We start from the raw sequence: 25,044 nt of genomic DNA, 5'->3' as shown, positions 1-25,044 counted from the left end.
CGGCTGCCGCAGGCGGCTCCGACCCCCACCGCCGTCCCCGCCGCCCCGAGCCGGCCGTGCCGGTGCCGCCCCTCGGCCGCGCCCGCCCCCTGGCTGCCTCCTCGGCCGCGCGGCAGTGCCGCCGAGGCTATGGCTGCGGAGGAGGTGCTGCAGGGCGCGGACCACTACAAGAGCGAGATCGAGCGGCTGACTCGGGAGCTCTCCGAGACGACCCACGAGAAGATCCAGGCGGCGGAGTATGGGCTGGTGGTGCTGGAGGAGAAGCTCACCCTCAAGCAGCAGTACGATGAGCTGGAGGCGGAGTATGACGGCCTCAAGCAGGAGCTGGAGCAGCTGAAGGAGGTGAGCCAGCCCGGGCTTTTGTCTCGCCCCGCCGCCGGGGCTGCGGGCAGGTGCGGGGCGCCCCACGCGTGTCCGTGCCCGGCCCCGCGCCAGCCCCTGCGGGTGGGCGAGCGGGGGTGCGGTGCGCGGGCCCCGGAGCGGCTGCGGGCTCCGGGGGTGGGGAGGAGGGGTTTCGCGGGGCCGAGGATCAGCCGGGACCGTGGAGCTTAAGGACGGATTACACGAGATCGCAACCCCCTTGCCCTGAGAAATTTCCCCAGGGCCGCGCTCCGGCTCCTGCCGCCGGCAGCCTCAACTTCTGGGAACAGGCGTTTGCGGCAGTGGAGGGTCCCCCCGGTCCTACCTGCACCGCATCGCCCCAGGCTTTTTTAGGAAGAGGAAATGAAACAGTAGGATGAGAGCTGGGCCAACGCAGTGTATAAGGAGTCGGGATCTCTGTAAACAGCTGTCTGCAGTGCGTGAGGAGAGAGACAATTCCTTTTGAAGTTATTTATAGACCCGCTTTATTCTGCCAGTGAGGGGAATCACTGCCATTGGGAGGGGGGGTATACGACAGTCTCGAGGTCATCCATCAGTGGAAATTAAACTTCTGCGTCATGCTGAAAGGGTAAAATACTTGATTGGAGGGGTGATTTGGGGTTATCTTTCAAATGTGTTTTTGTAACACTCAAAGTATGAAGTAGCTGGGTGTTACACCTTACCTTTCAGCTCTGCTAGAAGTGACTCCGAAAAATCATCACCCTCCCTGTGTTCATCCTTAAGGGAAGTAACTTGAGACTGATAACGGTGCACGTACAGGGGAGCTACGGAAGGGCTGTGTGTGCACACGTATGCAGCACTCACAGCTCTGCACTTCATGGTGTTTTTGGACCATCTCAGAATGTAACTGACTAGGTTTTGTAAAGAGAAGATAAAGCATCAGACAGATATTCTCCCAAATTTAGAATGTATCTTTCTATTCTACAAAGAAAAGCCCCCAAAAATACTGCTGTATAGAATGTGCAGAAATTCTGTTACAATTAATGAAATTTCCATTAGAAACCATGAACATGTTCCATATGGAGGGAAGCCACTTAAAAAACTTAGATTATTTATGAATATATTCTTTAGAATACTAGCTGATGCCCTTTTAGAAGTATTTTTAATTAAATAAAGATTTCATTTTACTTGCAGGTAAATGAGTTATGCTACAGACTTGGTTCAGTGTCCAGAAGAGTTGAGAACATTATATTTTCAGTACGAAGAATAAAGCTGTTTTTCAGAAAAACCTATTGATCTCCTTAAACTTGATCTCTGCCTCCCTGCCCCCCTGAGCCTATGGAGTAGGCTCAGGACTTCTGAAACCAGTAATCACAGAGTGAGGGATAGAGATACATAACTTGGCACTGGCATGAAGGCAGTGCTGTTCGAAATGACCTGGCAGTAACAGAGGAACAGAATTAAGGGGGAAAAGTGCAATGCAGTTTCTAGGGAAAAAAGAAGAAGAAGACGACGAAGAAGAAGGAGATAAGCAAAGCTGCAGCTAGCTGTTATCCCACCATAATCATGTACAAAAGAAGACTGATCAGAAGCCAGGATGACACATGGGTGCACAAGGCCACAGATAGAAAAGATAGTGCAAAGAATCGAGTTGAAGTTACTAAACTAGAGGGATTAGTCAATGCAATTAATTGAAATCAAAGATGAGCACAAACTCTCTTCCTGTTTACCTCCCCTTGAAGTCAGTGAGATTGCACGTTCTGCAGCCCAGAATGTCTCCTGTGGGGCCATGCCTTCATGCTGTGCCAGCCACAGCATGGATACTGAGGGGATATCCACAGAGAGAGGAACAGGAGAAATCCTGTAGCTTGCCTGGTGCCGAGCAAGAGTGGAGCTTCTCCAGTTCCCAGTCCAGACCTGGGGCTCTCAATTCCAGAGCTCTCCTTAGCAGCAGGTGGGGCATTTCCATCCCCCACCTAGGCTGCAAGAGATTTTATTTCTTGCTTTTAACCTTTATAGCAGAAACCACACTGATTCTCACTGCACATGCACCCTGCAAAGGAGAATTTTCTCTTAGCCCTTCCTGTTGCTGTAATCTGTTTTCTACTTCTGTGTTAGCACATCCATTATGACAGTTCCCTTAGCACAAGCCAGGCCTGTAACTGTGAGACACAAGCAAAAGGTGCCTCTGACGACACCAGTGAGGCAGAATTCAGATAGTTCAGGCAGACTGTCCTGTGGAGTGTAGATGTGGGACTGTAGGGTTCTGTCTGAAAGCTCTTAAGGGGGCAGAGAAGTCCGAAGACACTTTTTTTAAAAATTAAAGCACCAGCCAAAATGTGTGGAGGAGGGTTTTTGTGTCCGTACTCCAGCAGGCCCTTCCAAGAACATGCTGCCCAGTGGTAGGACATCAAATGCCCTGACTGACTGGCTGACTGACTAATGGGAGCTGGGAAGAATTCTGTGCATTGCTCTTACTTCACAGCATTTGCATCCTCTTTGAAGCCATGTTGGGGCATAGAAATTAGGCCTCAGGTTTGTGCTAAAATAAGTAGTTTGTCCATTCCCAAGGAATAGTAGGTGCAAGTGGGTAGCCATGGTTACATTACAGCTATTGCCTCTCCTTCTTCAGACCTTCTCTGAACAGATCCACTTACTATGGTCAACTTTTTTTGAGGCAAGTCTTCATCTTTTAACAGTTTTATTATTGATTTCTTGTGTTCTATTGTTAGGACCTCATTATATTGCTCAGCAAACAGAGCTGCCCATCTTTAACTACTCAGCCATGGCTTGGCAGTCTGGGATCTGGAGTCTTCTCCCATCCTCCTTGGCAATCCAAAACTCCAGTGGACTTCAGCAGTCCTTTTCCATATAAATGGCAATACCTCAGCTATACAATAATTTCCATCATTGGAGAGTGAAATGGGAAACTAAGGCCATTACAGGATGTTGAAGTAAAAGCAAATTACAATATATTACATTAAATATTAATACTTGTGTACAGGATATATGCTCTCCACCCTGCAATATAAATTGTTTTAGTAACCTCTGAAGTTTCTTCTGCTGTGTTCAGAGGTCTGTGCTTTAGCCCAGGATTTTGATGTTTTGGGCCATGAGATAAATTTATGCAAAACCACTATTATTATTTAAAACTTTATTAATTTTCATAGGCTTTGGGTTTGGTTTTTTTCAGTCTAAAAATGATGTTTCTCCACCTCAGTCAACTACATCTCAGTCTAGTAGAATTTTTGATCTTTGGTAAAACACTATCATTTTAGGGCCCCTGTTCAGAATGTTACTTTAGCAGATGTGCTTTTAAACCTGCAGTCCATAAAAATTCAGAGACTAAGACTTGTTGCTATTAGTCATGGGATTGAAGGTAGCTTGTTTTCCTTGTCTTGCTGAGTTGGGAGTTTAATTACCATCATATTTTATGTAAAACATCTTCTAGTGGTTTTATAATATCTGGTCTTACATGTTTACATTGCATTTGCTGTAAGAATAATGTGTCTTGTTAGTTCTGTTTCTTTTAATGGAGGTGTAAAATGGCTTCTTATTGATCTTCTTGCCTGAGCTGTTTGCTGTAGCTGTCCCTGCTTTGGCATGGGGGTCCCTTCCAACCTCAGCCATTCCATGATTTTCTGATCAGCTACTGGGCACTGGTGGTCTGTAAAGTTTTTAAAGCAGAGAAATATCAGTCACTTCTAGTCATGATAAAATGGGGATGGAAGGCACCTTTGGTGTCCAACTCTACAAGATTTAGGGCTGGGAAATCGTAGCAGAGATTTCTTTTTGGGAATCCAATCATGAACATAGCAGCTGTTCCTCTCCTTGACTCCCTCTCTGACTGACTAATTTAGGCAATATCTCACTTGACTTCTTGGATTTTATGTACTTCATTCTATGGAGATAAACTCTTCTGCTGGGTTACACATGGCACTGGCTATCTGATTTCCAGGAAGTTTGGTGCTTGCTTTAATTTAAACCAAATTATCTGTGGTAAATGATTGGAAACCAGGCTAGTGGTGAATAGCCCTATCCTTGTCAGGTGTTTGTTTTCTTCACCTCACAGAAAAGTTGTATCAATGATTATGAAGTGCTTACTCAGTTACTAACAGGGCTTCCAGAAGTAATTCTTGGTCTGTGTCTGAAAGGGTTTTTTGAGTAGAGCTCTTCCCTGCACTGTTTCAGCACAGGTGACTCAATCTTGATCTCTCCTCTCTTCTGAAGTGACACTGCCCCTCCAGCTCCCCCACTGTTCTCCAAAAGCTCTCACCCTCCTGCTACTTGAATCACCTCTGCCTCTTCCATCTTTGAAGTGTACATTTGGTGGGACTTGTCTGGATCCAAAAAGGCTGGAAGAGGGGGAGGCTCCTCCCAAAAAGTACTCCAATTACAGCCCTCTTAAATGTGGATTCTTATACACTCCTGTCTACATCATAGGATGCTTAGGAAAGCGTGAAGAATCCCACTGAGATGTTCTAAATTCTCCCCAAAGCAGAATGTGTTCCAAATATGGAGCATGGGAGCTGTGAACTGATGCCATGTCAGTATATCTTTACACCTCCTTCCAGTGACAGCATCTGTGGCGGATGAGGCGAAACATTTTCGGCATCTCATCCTGATCTCACCACTTTGTCCTTGGCGCCTGTTCATGTTGTGTCACTCGGGAAGGCCGTGCTGCCCCACACCAGCTCAGAGATGAGGACATTCAGTTAGTACAGGCTGGGGACTGACTGGCTGGGGCTCAGGTCTGTGGCAAAGGATTTGGGAATCCTCGAGGACAGTAGGCTGAGTGTAGGACAGTGGTGTGCCCTGACATTGAAAATTCCAACAGCATCCTGGACCTTTAGTAGCAGAAGCAGAGCTGGTAGATTGAGAGAAATGATTATCACTTTCAAGCTGGCAGTTGTTAAACCACATCTAGAAAACAGCATCTGGTTTGGGCTCCCTTAATACTAGAAAGACGTGGATAAACTGGACTGCATTCAGCAAAGGACCACCAAGATGGTCAAGAGCTGAAACACTTGCCCTGTGAAGAGAGGCTGAGGGGGCTGAGCTTGTTCAGCCAGAAAAAGAGAAGGCTGTGAGGGATCATCAGCCTGTCCATACATAAAAAGAATATTGAGATGTCAGAGCCAGGCTTTTTGCAGCAGTGCCCTCTACCTCTAGTTGGAGGCCTGTCACTAGTGGTATCCCCCTAGGGTCGGTACTGGGCCCAGTATAGTTTAACTCATTCATCAGTGCCTTGGATGAAGGGCAGATGCCCCCTCAGCAAGTTCCCTGCTGACACAAAGCTGGGAGGAGTGGCCGGTACCCCAGAATGCTGTGAGCCCTTCAGAAGGACCTCAACAGAGATGGGAAAGATGGGCACAGAAGAACCTTCTGAAATTCAGAAAAGGCAAGTGAAGGATCACGTCTCTCATGCACCTGGCTGGGTGCTGGCCTGCTGGGAAGCAGCTCTGTAGAGAAGGACCTGGGGGTCCTGCCGGACAACAAACTGTCCCTGAGCCAAAAAAGTGTCCTTGTGGCCAAGAAAGCCAATGGTATCCTGGGGTACATTGGGAAGAGCATTGCTAGCAGGTTGAGGGATGTGATCCTGCCCCTCTACTCAGCCCTGGTGAGGCACATCTGGAGTGCTGTGTCCAGTTCTGGGCTCCCCAGTACAAGAGAGACACAGAGCTCCTGGAGTGGGTCTAGTGGAGGGTGACAAAGATGAAGGGACAGGAGCATCTTACAAGGACAGGCTGAGGGAGCTGGGTCTTTTCAGCCTCGAGAAGAGACAAATGAGAGGGGACCTCATCAATGTTGATAGTGTCTACAGGGAGGATGTCAAGAGGATGGACCAGGCTCTTCCTGGTGGTGCTAAGCAATAGGACAAGAGGCAAAGGGCAGAAATTGTTGCCCATTACAAGCAAGTTCTGCCTTAACACGAGGAAGAACTTCTTTACTGTTCAGGTGACTGAGGACTGGAAGAGGTTGCCTGGAGCAGTTGTGGAATCTCCTTCCCTGGAGGAAGGGAGGTTGGACTCGCTGACCTCCAGTGGTCCCTGCCACCTGCAGCCATTCAGTGATTCTGTGAAGGGTGGGAAGACAAGAGATAACTGACATAAATTGAAACTATAGAGGTTCAGACTGAATGTAAGGTAGATCTGTTTCCCCCTGAGCACAGGCAGTCCTACAGGTTGACCAGAGAGGTTATGCAGTCTCTTTCCCTGGAATTTTTCAAGCCCCAACCGGACACAGCCCTCAGGAACCTGGTCTGAGTGCAGAGCTGATCCTGCTGTGAGAGGAGGTTGCACTATGGGAGGAAGGGGGCAGACAGCAAGGGACCTTGAGCAGTGCAAAGTCTCTCAAGGGTTCCCACTGCCTAGTTAAATTCCAGTGGCAGGTTGCTATAGGGTGAGTTACCCTATGCACAGTAATGTCCTGCCTGGAAACAGTGACTGAGCCTCACTTCGTGCTTGAATTTCATTTTCTCTTGCTGGTCATTAAGTCTGCAGTGACCTGGGGTTACGAAGGGTGGAGTTTGATGTGCTCATCTCTCAGCAAGACTCTCCTACATCTCTCTCTGCCATCCCTGCCCCTGTTCTGGCTCTCAGCTGTGCAACTGTTCATACTGTCACAGCAGGGTGGAAAACTAACCTCAGTTAAAAATAACCGAGGAGGGGTTGCTGCTGTCTGTAACCCAGATTGGTTTCATTATCTGATTCACAGTACCTCCCAGTGAACTGTTTTACCTTTGCCTAAAAGTCAGCACGAGGAGAGGAGTGAATGCAGAGGGAAGAGGGGGACGGGATGAACTGCTGAAGCGGGTATTGATGTTAAGAGAGATGCTCATCAAATTACATCAGGATTGCTTCCTCCAAGAGGAAATGAATCCTGTGCATTAGCCTACAGAAAACATAAGCAGCTGGAATCATGTTAGGGGGAAATTAGGACTATTGTTGAAGCTTTGGCAGCATGCAAAGATAAATGTAGATGAACCTTTCGGGTTTTTTTCCAGGGACCTGTATTCCCAGTTCCAACTGTGTTGTATCCTTAGGAGCCAGTACAGATGAACATACAATATTAGTCCTCCTGTAATAGTCAGCCCTTAAGCAGGGATGGTCAGCTTTCAACACTGGGGGCTCACATACTCACAAAATAAATCTAAACAGACTTCAATTTGTTTCCTCCCAATAGTTAAAATTATTTTCTTCATTTTGCTCTTTCATCAAATAAATCCTTTTCTAATCTGAGCGATTCTGATTGAATCAGTCATCTGGGTTGAACTTCTCAGAGATAAATGGAAGTTACAACTGGATTTTATGTCACGGAAAAGTAAATTTTCCATAGATTTTCTAGGAAATATTGGATTAGTACCAAATCTAATATGACTGATTGAGGTGTTACTGGGTAAGCCAGGCATTTTTATTGTGAACTACTTCCTGTGTAAGGCTTATGAATGTAAAATTAGGGGTCACAGGAGGGATTTTAATCTGAAGGTCCACATCTGTTTGGAATTAGGCCTTTTGTAGTGGATTAGAAGAGAAATAATTTGCTACCATCTTTTCACCTTCCTTTAGGTGAAATACTTTTCCTTCCCTTCTGTGTTGCCTAGTGGATTTTCTTTCTCAGGGTGTGTGTGTGCAGTCTGTGTGCACATCAGCATTCAGGATGAACACCTGGCTTTATTGAAAGTGCAAGAGGGACAAAACAATGGTGGAGAAAATAAGATTTGGCATAAAACAGTAATTTGTGAACATTCATCATGGTAAAATGAGGAGCATTCTCAAAGTCAGAGTAAATTTGCACCTGGGCAACTTTAGTATACCTTATGCAATTGGCAGCTGGTGGAAAATACATGCAAGATTTTGTGTTTTCCTGGCTGTATTAAGGCTGTATCTTCTAGAGGAAGAGCTTTCTTCTTGAGATTGAATGTGTTTTTTCTTCAGTACCTTGTTCTCTCTTATGTATTTGCATTGGTGTTTTCTCCATATGGACAATGGGAGTAAAATCCTGCTCCAACTTCCCTCGGGTCTCTGCTATTTTGTAGGGCTTTGCCTCTGTTATGGATTTCCCTTCCATCTTTGTCTTGTAGCTGAGGGGGTAATGTTTAATTCAGTACAATTCCATACTGTACTTTTTGTTTTGGGAGGGATGATTTTAATTTATAATGGTAGAGACTGAAAAGCATACATTCATTTCTGCTGAACTGTCTTACATCTGTTGTGTGACTTTCATAACCCTCTTCTTTCTTTGTTTCCTTGAGAACTCAACAACACTCACTTCATGTGGGAGGAGAGAGAGTATTTTCCTTATTTAGAGGAATTGATGTAGCATGTAGAGACATGAATGTGCCCTTTGTCCCTTTATCACTTGCATCACTCACAGCAGATGATTATGAGGAGAAACCAGCAATTTTTTGTACTGTACTGTGAATGCAGTCTGTGAGTACAGACCAACTACAGGTGGAAGTAGCTGGGACTAGTCAGAAGGTGAAAAATGTGCCTGAGCAAGGGCAGGTGCTTAAAGCTGAACTAGGCAGGTAGAAATTAAGCTAGGTTGCAATTAGTGTTTTATTGAGGTCTCTACTTCTCTGCAGAGGGTAGTATTAAAAATAATTTTGAGATTATAATATTTATGTTTCTGAATTTCTTTCACTGTCAAAGTTTAATTAACTTGGTAGTTAAAAGAAGAAGCAGGCCACTGTCCTAAATCTGTGGTTTTGGGACAGACCTATGAGACACCAAAAGGCTTTCACTAAGACTGAAATGCGTCCAATCCCATTTTCTTCATCTCTCTTGGGGTTCCTCCCTCTCTTGTCTGCAGCCTCATTCTCGTTCTTGTACAGTGTTTGTCTCCTGTTCATGATGGTTTATGTACTTTTAATTTTTTTTTCAATCTTTGCCCTATATCTTACTCAGTGTTCATTTGCTGCTCTCTGAGATGTAGAACTGAATTTTTTTTCTTAAAGAGCCTTTTGGTCATTGTGTGAATGTAAGAAATCTGGCCATTTTTGGCAGACTAGACCTTCCATACTATGCTCAGATATTATAAGGACATGAGGGATTCCTAGAAATACTTTGAAATGTTGTTTTAGCATGGACTGAAAATGAAGCAACCAAGGATTTGTCCCCTCTGCTTTGTAGCAGCGTCACCATTAAAATCATCCTTGGAAAGATCATTTTTTGGGCAGCTTTAAAATCGGGTTGGCTGTGTGGATGCATAGGAGGAAGACACCTTTCCATAAGGCTTTAGGCAACTCACCACCCTTTTTTAAAAAAGGGTTATTCTCCCTTAAAAAACCCCAACATATATATATATATATATATAGAGTATGGTTTCTGGAGTTACATATTTAAGCCCAGACAAGACAACAGGTGCCCAGTGAGCTTATATAATGCACTCTTTTTCTGATCACCACTGGGAACGGGGCCCATTATCCACACGGTCCTGCCATACCCTCTCCATCGCCCTTGCTCCCCTGAATCACACCTAACTTTCCTCTGCACTGTCTTCAACCCCTCTACACAGCAAGCAGTTCTCTAGCAGTGGTAGAGACAGCTGTGCGTAGCCAAGAAGCGTGAAAGACATCCTCAGTTACCAGAGTTAGTGACCTTTCACTTCAGTCAATCACCTCCGGGCACATTCCAGCTAAATTTTATAAACTTCATCTTCCCTTCCTGGTGGGTTGGATTTTTTTTTTTTTTTTTTTGGTCTGTGTTTGTTTGTTTTTAATCCTGTGATCTCTCAGAGCTCCCAGGTGGCACACGGGTAGGGGGGCAATGCCGTGCGTTTGATGTGCGCTCTGAGAAGTCTGTCGGCACCGAACGGGCTTTCCTCGGGTGCCTGAGTCACTCTGGATGGATTTAAATGTCAGCGTAGAGAGAATGAGCTGCAAAGTGCTGTTTGTCATCACTGGCTAATGGCGAATTCCCACGGAGGGAAGCTGGAAGCTGCCAACAGCTGCAGTTTTAACTTCTGTTTTGGATGCTTAGAGGGGGAAACCCAGCTCCTAGTAGTTGTAAAGCTCAGAAAGGAAGACAGAAAAGCAAGCTTTTAAGGATAAAGGTAGGAATTTGGGTCAGGCAAAGGGAACAGGTGGCTTGGTGAAATAATTAATTTATAAAAGCTTGGCTGTTGGCCAAACATGAACACAGCACGATTTGGATTTTGTCTTCTCAGGACTGGAGTATTGTCTACTCACACCCACAAGGCAAGGTGCAGGATGCCAAACTGCACTGAAGCCTGGCCCTGCCCAGAAAGATAGAACTCTCCACCTTTTAGCATTTGAGTGTTAAGAGAACTGGAGCATTTGGTCTGGAGGCAGATGGAGAGTTCACAGTTGGGCTAAAGTGTCTGTGTAGTCACAGCTTCTGGTTCTCAATTTGATGGCTAAGCCAAGATATTTAACAGCTGTATTGTCCAACCTGAACCTATGATTCCTTTTATTAAAAATGTGCTCTCAGTAGCTTGTAGTTCCTGTAACAAATACTATTAATAAAGACAACTTGTGGGGCTTTTTTTTTAGGTGAGTAGGAAAAGTTTTTCTCATACCCTGAATACCTCATAGAGTTTTTACAAAGCATGAAAAGGTTGCACGGGTCTGGGTAATTCCAGGTGACTGCACAGAAATGACAAACATGCAGAACTCACCTGAGGTTACTTGAGGACAACATTTGCACTGTCCTTTATTTCTTTGATAATTGCTTGTAATTCCCACCTACAAACAGGAAACATTTAAGCATCCCATGTGAAGAATGCTATCTCTAACAAAATATCCTCTATTCAGGGTTGTCCCTTAGGGTCATCTGTAGCAGGTATGACTTGAAGACCAATGCTGAAGTCCTGCCTCCATGGGTAAGTCAAAGATAAAAGGGGGCAATGATTTATTGTTGAATCTCTGCCTACCACCCACTGGCAACCAGCACTGTCACCAAGATGCAAGTGATAAAATGTGTTGCAAACTGAGAATTCAGATTTCTTCCCACCGAAGTAGGAAGAACTGGCATAATTGTAATTATTGTGTCTCAAGCATGTGATCTTATTGTTGCAGTTTAATGAGCTGTCATAACTCTGCTGAGCTTCTGTGACTGCTCATGTGCGTGCACTTGACCAGCCCCAAATGTGTAAGAGCAAGGTGAAAAAAACCCCACAACCAAACACAGAACACAGCAGAAATCTGAAGGAAAGAGTTTTCAGCTGACATGGATCTTCCATCTGCAGTAAGCTAAAAATGTGCACTAGATCAATTACTAATCCATAAAATCTTAGTCATAAATCTGGGCCCTTGGTGACAATTTTTAAAGTAGATTGTAAGGATATGGTACCAAGGACTCCTCTGTGAAATAAAGTGTATGATACATAACATTAGAGAAGAGAAACAGAATTTAGATGGAATATGAGTGTCTGTGTGTACCAATAAGGGAGATGAAGTCTCATGGCATTGTTAGGAGTACATTACTTTGGGCATTAGGTAATTCTATTTCTTGGGCATTAGGTAAGCTTTTTATTTCTCTGACAGATAAGGGCTGATGGTTGCCATTTGTGGATGCTAAAAAGCAGGAGCAGAGGAATTTTCCAGCTGCTGAAGCATTTCATGAAGTTTTCCTTTGTCATGCTTTAGCTGAGAACCAGTGGAAGACGGTTCTGTAAACGAACTCTCTGTCTCTCACCTGCAGGGCTGTTGTGAGAGCATAGTGGAATGTTTTGGTTTACTGAGAATAATATTTTGAAATGGGTGGTTATACCTCTTAGCCTATCACCTTGGTAGGTGGTTGACTGATGGGCCAATCATGTAATTTCTCTTTTGTGATCCATGCTATAAAAAGATGGGTTTTTGGCATTAAAAGGGCCATTTGACCGTACTTCTCTGACCTGAATCTGTGTCGTTTTTCGCTGTCCCTGCGTGCAACAGCGACACATAATAACAAAACTTTCACTTAAGATGCTGTAAGATCAGCTGTGTGAAAATAGTAGCAAATCTGGAACAACACAGTTGAGGGATGACATTTTTTCCAAATGTGCTGAATTTAATGTTACAAGGATGCTGTAGATTCTGAGATGCTTTCTATTCCCAAAATAAAATCCATGTTAAAGTAATAGAACTGAATTATCAAATTTAGATACCTGGAAATTTGTCCCCAAAGTCTGTATTTTATTTGCATTGGAAAACATTGGGTTTGCTTTATCAAGCAGGTTGAACAACTTGCATTGAAACCTATATTGCTTCTCTTTGCCCCCATACTTTGAAATTACAGCTCACATACCTAAGTGATTGTTGTGATACACACATAGGCTCCTGGCTTTAAATATTTTTGCTGTAGTTATTTAATACTGCATCATGATTTGTAATTTAAAGTATTTTCTGTCTACTTGCGTGTAGAGAGATATTTATTCAAGGACAGAAAATGCAGTGATACCTTGATTATAGTTCCAACACTTGTGTTTGAAAAGTACTTTACTCACTGCTGCCTGGGCTGATGTTAGAGACACTCAGAGTCATGCCTGTGTTTTTATGGTTGTTGGATTTGCTTTTGTAGCAGATTAGACTGATGGGAAGACGCTTAAACCTAAAATGAGCCTTGTTTGGATATAAAGAACCCTTTCCCTGGGTATAACAGGAAGAGTTGCAGGTGAAGACCATGCTGTGCTCACTTTTTATTCTATAAAGGTCTCTCATTTGAAAGATGCCTCTTGAAATGTGCCCCCTGGTTTCTTAAGCAGTGAGAGCTTGAGTTAGGCACCCCCAGCTGATGCTGGCTGGGTACTGAGAGCTGCTGCTTTGCTGCCATTACTCAAGGATGTGCTTGTTAAATATTCCAGTCTGAAGAAGTGGGTTTGGGAAAGGGGGTCCTGAATTCTGCCCCAAAACCCTGTAGCAGAGATTCTTCTCCTGCCATCAGTTATTTTTGTAGCAGAAAGTAATCTACCCCTTGAAAAGGCATCCAAAATCTGATAAGCAACATTTTTAGGAGCCTGCAGTCCAATGGTTTGTGCTGTCTGTGGAGAAAGGAATCGCAGCTTTGCAAGTGGCAATGTAATGAATAGTCAAGCTCTTACCAGAGCACTGGCACTGGATGGATGCAGGGAAAAGCCAGAGGCAGTGAGTCAGCATGACCTTGGCTGCTGCCAGAGGGATGGGTGTCACATCCAGCCTCCAGGGACACTGACATTAGTTGGAGTCTCTAGTGGAAAGGGGCTCTGGTGAAGTAAAAACCACTGGAATAATTAATCACTAGTGGTGTGTGTCTGAAAGGTGTCAGTTGTATACAGAGTCATGGAAACATCAACTTAAGGCAGTTGTAGTTATTAAAAGTAGGTCTAGTTCTTTGTTAGCCTGTGACAGCGCAGACTGCACTCCGGGAAAGCGGAAACAGCCCGAAAATTCAGAATGCTGCTCTTTCTGTGAGCTGCAGTTTGGCACACTGAGTCTCAGCAGGGTGGGATAAATTGTTGTTTTTTGCATGACAGTAACACCTGGGGATTCTGTGATGCCTGGCACAATGAGTTGCAGGCATATAAATAGAAAATTAGAGATTTTACCGTGGAAATTGGACTTTGTCAGGGATTTGCTATTAAGGAATAATAAGGGGAATTCACAGATAAGTAACAGAGGTCCAGAAGCTGTGGCAGGATAGGCTGTTCAGCCATAATTTCAAAGGAAGTCTGTGGCTAAATCATAAGGAAAACATGGATTTTTCTCAGATCTAGTCCAATCATTTATCTTCCAAATCCTTCCATTTAAAAAAGCTGGTCAACCAGAAAGCCAAAGCAATCAACTGCCCTGTGCTCACTGACCAGGGTGTGCACTGGCAGTGTCTCCCACTGGTGCCAGGGTGACCAGTAAGGCCATTTAGGAATGGTGTTGCTGGTAGTTTTGCTACTTTATCACCACCAAAACTAAAGGAAAAATGAGGATGAAAAACTCAGATAAAACTCTTTGGTTTCTCAGTTCATGGTTTGGCAGTTTTTCAGTGGCATTCTCTCTTGTCATTAGAGACCATCAGCAGCTAATCAGAGCATCCTATCTCCTTGGGCTGTACTGTCCCTGTGTGGTCCCGCTCCCACATACTCTGGTGATCTAGAGCACATGGAAAGTACCTGGGATCCCGGAATATGTCCCCATCTCTCACCCTGAGCTGCCCTTTCTGCTTTGCTCTTTCCCCTTTTGGAAACTGACTGCTCTTGGCTGCCATTCCACTATTTCTAACAATCTTCCTACTCCTTCCCGCTTATCTCTTCCTGAACCACAACTCTTCTCTGCTGGGACTGAGATTTTCACATCAGCATTTACTAATCCCTGCAGCTGGTTGAAATGCTTAATTTTTCATTTGCTCTTTCCATACACTTAGTTGTTCAGTGCTGGTTGGGGAAACCAAATTCCAGCTGCCTCTCCCTGCAAGGAATGCATCTCACCTCTCCTTGCCTGCGGTCTCTGAGTAGCCTCAGCCCGCAAAGTACCCCTTGTTCCTGTTGCTGCATGGGGAAAAGTTAAATGACAGGCTTTACTGTAGTGAGATCCAGCATGTGGGATGACCTTTACAATGGCAATATGTGGGAAATCTTCATTGAAATCTGTGAGGCGTGACTTTCGCAGTTCTTTGGGAATTCAGGCCGGCTGAAATCTCATGGGGTGTGTTGAGCACTAGATGAGGTTTCTTGCAGAGCTGGCAATGGTTAACGTGGAGCTTGGACCAGGAGCTTGTGGAGGGTGAGCTCTGTGGGGCAAGGCCTGCCCTTGCCCTCCTGTTTGTACAGAATGAACACAGTGAGCCTCTATTCTTGGCTGGCACAATTAGGTTCTATGGCAATATGAGTAATTAATAATAAAATGGGGCCTCTTCTGTGGAGGGGCTGTTAGAAATAATTTCCTTCTGCCAGTTGCTTCTCTAGAATGTGGTTTTGAACTTTGAGATCCTGAAAGAGATAATCGAAACACAAGCAGCTGTCATAAACCTTTAGCTCTGTTTGTCTAGGCAGTGGTGGAAAATCCCAAAATGAAATTGTTGGATGGTTCACTGGTTTGTGCATCTTTTGTTGTAACATCAAGCTCTTATGCAATGGACCTCTGTTTGATTAAAGACTCTTCACTAAAAGTGGGTTTCAACTGTCCAGATTTTTAATCAGGTGAAAAGAAGCAGAGCAAGCTACTGATCTCCTGGTTGCTCTTCACCCAGTTCATGTATGGCACGTACAGAATCAGCTGTGCTGTGCTGGATCAGGGCAATCCAGCTGCTGCAGCTGCAAGAAGTAGGCTCTTGTTTTCAGATGTGGTGTATGAGATGGTGGTGGATCTGAACCCTGCCTTCACTCAGCTGGGGTAAAAGGTGGGATAAAGCATTTGGTTGCTTTGTCACATCACAGTCCTTCAACAGCTGTTCCTCGTCCCCTTGGCAGGAGGGTGGCATCTGGCCATGGAGATGGGCTTCTGAGTGGTGGGAGCACAGTGCCAGGAACAGTGTGACATGGGCCCTCCTGTCCACATGGCTCATCGAGGTCTGAAGGCTCCTCCTGTCCATCTTCTTCCCCAGATGTCAAGGAAGCTGAACTATAGAGGCCTTCAGAGACTTCTTCCACAAATCTCTTTTTATCCTTTGCCAGATGTCTGCCAAAAAAGATGGTAATGACTCTGAATTTAAATTTAGGTATCCAAGGTGTACGTGATTCCTCCAAGTTTTTTACTAAGACTAGTAAGGACCTTCTTCCTTCAATGAGCACAAACCTGACATTTTCAGGAAGCTGACAGCTGGTGCCACAATGGTGAAGATGACTGACTGAGAATGTCACATCGTGATTCAGGGGTTTAGAGTAGTGGGCTCCCAGTAAGCAATGCAAGAATGCAACTATCCTTGGTAGGTTGTATCTAATGAGGAGTGTATTCATCCCTGAACTGTTTTTTTCAATCCATGTTCTATTTCTACTCTGGTAACCATAGTAATTACACTAGAATTTTGTGTTTTAACATATTCATGCCCAAAATCTCTTCTGGCGGCCAGTTTATTTTTATAAAGATCATGTCGTGGCCTGCAGCCAAAAGCACTGGTGCTAATCCAGAATGCAAGGTATGCAGAGCCAGTTACAGTGAATATTTTTTCAGGTTTTTTTTAAAATAAAAATATTGGACTCCGTGACAGCACTGTGAGTTATGATCTGAATTCTCTGCTGCAGCACCTCTCCTGAAATCAACAGAATTATGCTGGCAAAGAACTTGGTTCTTCATAGTGTCAAGTCACACAACTCTTGACAGCGACTTCATTATGGCATTCCCAGAACTGTAAGGTGTTTTGATGGGAGGACTTGGCAGCAGACTGGAAGCACTGGTGACTCAGTGCACAGTGCCCTGCCTTCTGAGTCAAAAATGACCTGGTGTCCTGGCAGTGCGGTTTGTAGTTTGGTTTTTGTGTTGCTTTTATGAAATTATTGCATATTGCTTTTTGAAAAGGAAAATTAATATTCTGCTGCTTTTTTTTTGGGTAAAATTAATATCAAGGTAGCTACCCTCAGCTGTCTGTTTTTACAGAGTTGGTAGGAGAGATTAATCACCTTTGTAATCGATATTCCCCAGTCACATTTGGTCAGAATTTGCCATCAAGATATTTCAAGTTACTCCATAGGAAACAGGGTAAAAGTTGCTCCTTGTTTGCCCTGGATAGTTAGGCCTAAATTGGTGCTCTGGACTTGGCTCACCTTCCATGCTGAACTGCAGATGACCTCCAGAAGTCCTTTCCCCTTCAGCTACAGTGTGAATCTGAGTCTAAATAAAGGAGTTCTTAAAAGTGGCTTCAAAACTCACTGTTTACATGTGAAATCCATGGAAGATATTTGCTTCTCTGCTTGAATTCCCTCATCACATCCGTAAAGGGGAAATAAAGGAATGTAGAGCAAGAGGTCATATTTATAAAAGGAGCATCTCACCAGACAAGGCTGCACACTGGATTGTCCCCAGCAGAATTAACTTTTAATACCTGTGGAAAACCTCCTGAACTAGCTGGAACTGGGATGCTGGTGTTAGATAAACCCAGTAAATTCGTTGGTTTTGTTCTTATGAACTCACTGCTAAAGGTTTGTTTAACCATATCTTTGATGGAGAGTGCTGAGTGTGTTCTTTTTCCTCTTTATGCAGTAATAAGTGTAATCTAAATATAAAACTTGGGTGTATGCCGGCCTCTTATCCCACAGGAACAGACAGCATTAAGAGGGCAGATAGATACACATGGAGCAACAGGATCCCTAAAATGTGCATCCTTCCCTCTGAGATACACAGGCTGTAATGCCATGGCTGTAAATCGAGTTGTTCTGTGAGGGCTGTGAACCACAACTACCAAGAGAGAAAATGGACAATGTTGGTTCTCCTTCCCTCAATAAACAACAGTAAACAAACAGCAGCTCCCCTGTCCTCTCTGTCTTTATGCACATTGATTTATGGAAGTGTATAAATGTCAGCAGGAACTGGAATGAGATGGCATCTCAAACAAATGTAAAAATCTTACTCTTTGCGTAATCACTGTTGTATTTGTGGTCACAATAACTTTGGCCGTAATTTAGAAGTTAAACTTGCATCTGTAACTGACTGAAATGAAACAGTTTCTAAATTAAGCTTAAAACAATTTAAAATAAATTGTGTTATTTCCTTTCAGTTCCAGTGGAAGCCTTATTTCCCAGGCTGTATCAATTTTATCTACATATCTGTGTCATTCAGAGTAGGTGGGTTTCTCCCTTCTTTGTAATAGCAGTACAAAGTGGTTTGAAAATATATGGGGTGGGGAAAAGGTTGCAGTAGGTATTCATTTCAAATTAAAATATTGTTTGTATCTTCTGCAACAGTTTTTGTTTGTTTTGTTTCAGCCATAATAATGTAACACATTTTCAAAATATTTCTCCTGTCTTTAAATATTTTTAGAGACTTGTGAATGAAAGTGAACTGCATTGCAAGACTGTTTTCTATGATAGTCTTCATGAGATGTGCAGGTATTCATGCTCTGTAATGGATGCAACAGAGGACAAAGGCAGCAAAAAAATAGCTATAATTTACGGTTGGTGAACTGTGCTGCCTCTGTCAGCATCAAAAAAAGCTGGTTTGGTTTGTATCTGAAGTTCTCGTCCAGAATAATCTGATCAGTTATGGGCTTTGTAATATTGACATTTTAGTGAAGCATTGCTCTGTAAATATTGCATTTCTGCGTTGTGCTGCATACCTGTAGTAATTACCATGGCTTAAAGAAGTCTGGTTCATAATTTATGAATGACACAGACATTCCCACAAGTCCTGAGTGATAACACCTTTGATTAGAGCTGTACACAGGCATGAAGAAGCTCATTTTGAATTCACAGGGATTCAGTACTGAGTAAGGTGACAGTTTTCGTGCCAAACATGCCATGAGATGGGGAATTTGTGTACATGGGTGTATGAAATCTGTCAGTGGCTTCTGCTGCATTGCTGGATGCCTTACTGGAGGTGAAGCCATTCGTGTGCTGTTGGGGCTGGGTCCCCCATCTTCTGCGTGTAGGAGTAACTAAAGAGATGCTGAATTTTGACAGCATTCTTTCCAGGGAGAGCACCTCAGGATAAGAGGCTGGTTTGGAGTGTTTGAAGAAAACCAGGCTGACCCAGTTTTTCTGCACATTTGGTGTTTACAGGAATGAATTTACAGCAATTCAAAGAGACCAGGTAGTCTCACTCTCCCTGAAGTCCCACCATGAGAGCACAGGAATAACTAAGCCTGCAGTCATACACATTATTCCTGCTGTTGTTTTACCAAAATAAGGGATTGCTGCCTTTACTTGCTGACCCTTACCTATGGAGGTCTTCCTCATTGCCCACTGGTAATTGCTCTTTAATGCAATTCTGGAAAAAGCATGTGAAAAGGAAAGTCTCCAGTCCTTAGCTGCAAAATTTTAGTAATATTGTGTATTGTGTGGAAAAGAGATATATAGGGGATATATATTTTTTTTTTTTCTTTTTTTCATGGCTTAGCAACAGGATCAGCTACAAAATAAAATAGGCTATAAAGGAGAAGGGAAAGGAGGTAGGTCTCGAGGGGCAGAGATGTCCTGTGGTTACAACAGAGAAGTCATGGGGATTCTGATTAAAAAGCTACAGACTGATCCTGAGTAATATTCAAGGAACTATTTCCCTGCCTTAGTTTTCATACCGAAGTTGGTAAGTACTGCTTTGATCTCTGTGCTCTCAGTGCTATGCAAAGTACAGAGCAGCTGGGTTTGAAAGCTTCAGGCAGTCTGTCTGCTTCAGCTGTGTGTCCCTGAAGGCTAGGCCAGCTCAATAAGGGCCAGCTGATAGCACAGGAGCTGTGATTAAGCTTTGGCTCAGGGTCTGCTGTGCTTATTCTGAAGGTTTTTGATGCTTCAGGGAGGTTGAAACAAGTAAATAAACAATCCTGGCGTGTTTGCAGTAAAGAGATGAGATAGATAGACTGTGTCCCCAGCTGCCTGCTCTGCTCCTCTGCTTGGCTTCTCGCTCCCTGGGCTGAAGTGATGCTGCCATGGCAGGGAGCAGCACTCCTGAGCACTGGCTCTTGCTGCAGGTGAAAATGGGTTCACACTAATGCAGGGGGCTGTAAATTTTGCTGTCTGAGGGGGAGGGCTTTTGGGGCTTTTGAGAAGGTTCTGTTGTTGAACTCTGCCTGTCCTATAAAGACCTATTTCCCTGTTGGTGAAGAAGGGAGTGCACCCAAGGAGAATGATGGGTCTGGCCTTTGCTTGCAGATGGGAGAGTGCCAGAGTAGCAGGGGTTTAACTGTGTTGGGTTATCTGGGGAGTCTCTTTAGGGCTATGAGTCCTGCTTACCTTGGGAGAAAATTTTGTATTTTTATCAGTGTGTATTTACCTGGTTTTGTGTTGTTTCCAGTGTAGCCAGAAATATTGGCTGTGGAAGCTGCCTAGTCATGCATAGCCCTTCTCTTTGCTATGCTGTGTGTCTGTCTTGACTGTATAAAATGTGCTGCTTCTGCTTGTGCTTCCTGAAAGATATCAGAATATTCTCAGCCCTGGTTAGGTAAGTAAGGTCTTAAATTATGCTATTCCTTTTGTTCTACATCTTTAGCAGCTCAGTTATGGAAATACATCTTGGGGTGGTAACTGAGCTTCTGGAATTCTTTTTTACTGAGCTTGTGTGGGAAGGGGTGAACTCTGTGACTTTGCTATCTGTTGGCAAGTAGTTGGGAATAGTATTTAGAGAGGTCTTTTTTTTTTTTTCTTGTTAGCTCTCCCATAAGATTCTAAGCATAGAATCCTAAAATGTCAAAATTTTTTTCTTCTTTTCTGAGGGGAAGAAGGTAGCAGTGGAAGAGAAGACTTGGTAATTTCAGCACAAAGCTATGCTGGTATTTTGACTGCAGTCTGACTTGATCCCCTGGGCTAACCAAGTGTCAGATATGTGATAGAATTGAAAGAGAGATTGACTTTGCTGCTTGTTAGCTGACGATTTAGTGATGTTTCTGTGTCAGGCAATACATGAATGTGAACATTTGTAGCCTGCTCTACAAGGGTGAGCGTATGAAACTGAGTATTTTGATGGCATTTCCTTTCCCTACTGCATTCTCCTGCCTTAATCTGATAAATGAGGCTTCTGTTTTCTGTAAGGTGCTGGATGAGCTGGTCAAAGGACTTGAGTTCAGTGTTAAGGGTTTTGTGTTGTGTACCTCCCCTTGGCTGAAGAAGTTGCTGGATGCAGCTTTCAGTTCATCATGGATGGTCTTCAAAGAAATTTTATCTGATAGTTCAGGATGCAAAGTTGTTGAGCTTTTGATGGGATACCCTTCCTTCTTGGACCAGGGTAAAAGAGCAGAGGAGGCTGCTGTTCTGCTAAGTTCTTTATTTCATAGTCTCACAGCTTTCTTGAAGGCAGAGTTCGAAGGGGGTTACATGATAAAGCCAAGCAGCAACAGCAGCAGCAGGCAAAACCAGCTTCTTCTATATGTTCTATATGCTCCATATATATTTTTTTTTCTTACAGAAGTGTGGATTATATTTGTTAACTGACCAATAAGATTAACACACGATTCTAGTTTTCTTTTCTGAACCTATCCTGGTCTAATTCTAACAGTCATAAGCCTTACACAAGTGTTACATAGGTATTACACAGATTTGGGTATACAGCTTCTATCAGCCCTTATTGTTTATGTGAACACCCTATCTAAAATATGTGAACAGTATAATTCTATCTATATTTTGTCTAAAGTAAAGTACTCTGTGAAAAGGTAACACTGCTGCAGTAAAAACTGGGTTTAAGGTCTCTGCTACAGCTTTTTAATGTTTAAGGCACTTAGCATATATTTCTACTAAAAGTTAAAAATCTGTATTTCTGTTTCACTGGTGTAGCTTCATGTATCTCAGCTTGTCTAAAGGTTTTAATTCAACCCCTGTACTTTGGCTTCTCTCTGGGCCTGAGTCCAGAGGAGCTTTCACTCCAACACAAAGTTGGTTACAGACATAAAGTAGCCTTGTTTTTAGGTCTCAAGTTTTCTGTTCCTTTTGTTTCTGCTGAAATGTATCTATTAAATATGTAAGGTTTGCCTTAAGGATAGCACAGGCTGTTAAGTTCATTATAATTTCTGTGAAAGAAAACATTTGTAAGAAAGCTTACAAATACTTAGGGTCATCACTGAGCAGCAAACTTCTGTGCTAGTGGCTCTGATTAAATGGAAATTATGCTGAAAAGAATGGTTTTCTGCAATCACATTAACAAATATATTTTTTAGTAAAATAATTCTTGATAAGATAGGGCATTCCTAGTAGAAATTATACTGCCAGGTTATGGCTTTGTTTTGTTTTCCTTTAATTAGATTAAATTAGAATTTAACTAATTCTATAGTGAAGCTTGAAATTCTGGTCTTGTCCTTACTACTTGCCTGGATGGATCAAACTGCTGATAGAAACCTAAAATGCAATTGTTGTTCCAAATTATTGTTTAGGTTTAAATGTCAGAGGGTGCTATGAAGGCCACTAATACTGGAGCTATGAATTAAGTGTGAATTCATACTGGTTTAATTTCGATTGTAGAAGGTTTTTCTGAACACCAGCTAGCAGGTAATTTTTTCTAATCTCTGGCTTGACAGTACTTCAGCATTGTTTACTGCACTGTCTGAATTTTTTTCTGCCTCTCAAAAGATGAGAGGAGAGTTTGCCTGCTCCGTGTCAGCTTATCATCTTGTCATTCTTTTCAAGCTCCAAATGTATTTTCAAGGACTCAAAGAAAAGTGTGGATTGTGTGTGTGAGATTGTCTGTCTGGTTGTTGTGTTTTGTTTTGGTCTTTTTCCCCTTTTTTTCTTTAATTGTAGCTATATCCCAAAATTCAGGGACTGGAATTAAAGAGCATGGGTGCAGAAATGTGCCCTCAAAAGCAGAGAACTGTGAACAGAATTGGGCTTAATGGATAACTGTAATTTTCATGTTTCAAACCTTACTTCATTTAACTTCCTCTGACCAAAGAGAGACCTCTAGCATGCTCTTCTTCAAACCTGTAACACCCTGTATCTGTCCTTTGAAATGATCTCTAAGGATCATATAAAATGTGCTTCTGGCATAGTTTTAAATCACAAATAATCACTGATGCATGTGTGCTATCTGTCTTTTCTTCTTGCTGTGTTGCTTTAGTCTCTCTAATTTCTTGTTCTGTAGTGGCTTTATCCTCTATTTCCAAAGGTTTTCTATCTTGAGTGTCTGGAGTAAATCTCTGGAAAACTGCATCATGCACAGCTGTTTAGATTTTCCAAAATATTTCTTTGCCTTGTATTCAGTGACTATTTAAATGACAAATAAATTAATGGGTTTGTTTTACAAGAGGAAACATTCCTTCACTAGCTATTTTTACATATGTAAAGGGATATTTAAATTTTTGTGTTAGTCTTCACAGCTCTTGCTGAAATGAGTTACCAATTCATGCTTTTGTCTTTTAATAGTGTTACATCCTGTCATGGAAGCTTCTATTCATCTTGCTGACCTTCTTCCACTCAAATGTTAAGTGAGTAGCCTTTGGGGCTGCCCCCTTACCTAATGGAGGTAGAGGGATGCAAGAGGTCACCTCTGGAAGTGCTTCTGCTGTGAGGAGCTACTGACTTGTTTAGGGTGCACAGCAAACTTTCAGATGAATTCATATTGGGGAAGATAAATCCCATCTGAAGTACTTCCAGCTGCACCATTCAGATTTGCTCTTGGCTGGATGAACAAATTCATGGAGTGCAAGGGTTAAAAAGTGCTTAGGGCTTGTGTAGTCTGACCTTGGGAGTAAGAGCTGGAGTATAACTCTCCTTTAGCTTTTTGCTGAACCCTATGGTTTGCATTTGTTTTGTGGGCATCTTCTGAAAAGGTGTCCAGTCTGGATGTGAAGAAATTAAAAGGCAGACTTGACTGGTTTTTTGGCAATTAATTTTAGTGTTAACTCCCTCTGATTAAAAACTCTGTACCCAATCTCAGATTTCAATGTGTTTGGTTTTAAATTTAAATTCTAGCTGAAAAATTCCTTTTTATGTGCTTTTCTTTGCTTGAATAAAAAGCGTCAAGGACACTTAAATTTCTGCTGGAGGTGATTTTCTTCTTTCCTTTTTATTAGATGTTGTAGTCATGTCACCCAGCTATCAGCTTTCATCTCCTAAACAAAGTGAGCTCCTTACCCTCAATGCTGAGTTTTCATATAACCTTGAGACAGAGTTGTAATTCTCTGCATCATCTCCTGATTTTTGGTGTCCTTTTTAAGTGAGTTATTGGAACTCTTGGTTAATCCTACATCTGTGTAGCTAATACCTTACTTGGGGAGAAGAATTGCATTCTTGCTTCCTAATTCTTCTCTATACATCTGAGGATTATGCTTGCTCTTTCCTGACAAAGAATCATAGAGAGACTTGTTCTGACTTGCTCATCCTCTACTATGTCTCATTTCTCTTCAGAGCTCTTGGAGCTGCCAACATTATTCATAAAAATACCAAATAGTGCCAGACCTGTGCTTTGTTAATTAGGAACAGTCTCTGCAGTCTGTAATCTTCAATAGGAAGTGGTGGTGAAAGTTTAATGGAAAAGCATGTTTGGCCCTGTGTTTCATCTCTTGTATATCATCTGCCTGCAGTTACACAATTTTCCCTGGATAATACTGTAAAATTGAGGAAAAACGGAATTTTTTTTGATAGCTAATTTTCCAAGATTTTTATATTGCTCTGCAAAAGAATGAATTATGAAAAAAACCTGCTTCATATCGTTGAGATATAATGGTATGAATCTTGTAGTAAAATCTGTGGAAGAGCAGCATGAAAAATACTAATTCATATCTTCATTCTTTGTTATTGCATGGCTGCAGATAAGGATTTTTAGGGTGGTTTTTTTTTTTATAGTATTGTAAAAAAGGTTGTATGTTGTAGAGAATTCTGAGGTTGCAGAGTTTTTTATAAAGGTACACAATGAATTAAAAAAAACCAAACCCAAACCAACCCTATAACCCCCCAAAACAGTGGTATACTTATCTACACAATTATATCACTGACAGTGTATCACTCTAAGTTAATTAACTAAGCTAAGAGGGAAACAGCTTTTTGGGTACTAATGTACTTCTTAACCAAATCCCCTTTAAGAGGGAGGTGGTGGTATGTTCATAGAATGTGTTGGAATGTCTGTCTAAAATAATGAATATTAACTGGGGCTGCTTGGAGAGAAGAATTCAATTTAGGGAATGCCAAAGCTTAAATCAGGACAAATCTGAGCTTTCTGAGCAATTAAGTTGATTTAGCGGG

At 42.7% G+C, this 25,044-nt stretch overlaps 1 protein-coding gene across 8 annotated transcripts in view; it reads left to right on the top strand.

Annotated features, from left to right (window-relative positions):
- Nucleotides 1-47: 47 nt before the first annotated feature.
- Nucleotides 48-25,044, top strand: part of BICD1 (BICD cargo adaptor 1) — a 169,841-nt gene continuing 144,844 nt past the window's right edge. For 5 of the 8 annotated variants that reach the window (XM_042051287.1, XM_042051289.1, XM_042051288.1 and 2 more), the window contains exon 1: nt 48-342. In XM_042051287.1, the coding sequence (XP_041907221.1) occupies nt 130-342 (213 nt within the window). In that variant the 5' untranslated portion in view covers nt 48-129. The remainder of the gene's footprint in view (nt 343-25,044) is intronic. The other 3 variants (XM_042051294.1, XM_042051292.1, XM_042051291.1) reach the window with 2 other exon arrangements.

This window comes from Corvus kubaryi, unplaced genomic scaffold, assembly GCF_017639235.1.
Source record: "Corvus kubaryi isolate FWS band 111438036 unplaced genomic scaffold, C.kubaryi_AGA036_p1.0 74, whole genome shotgun sequence".
In the NCBI taxonomy this organism is placed as follows: domain Eukaryota; kingdom Metazoa; phylum Chordata; class Aves; order Passeriformes; family Corvidae; genus Corvus; species Corvus kubaryi.
This window is presented reverse-complemented; position numbering and strand designations above follow the sequence as displayed.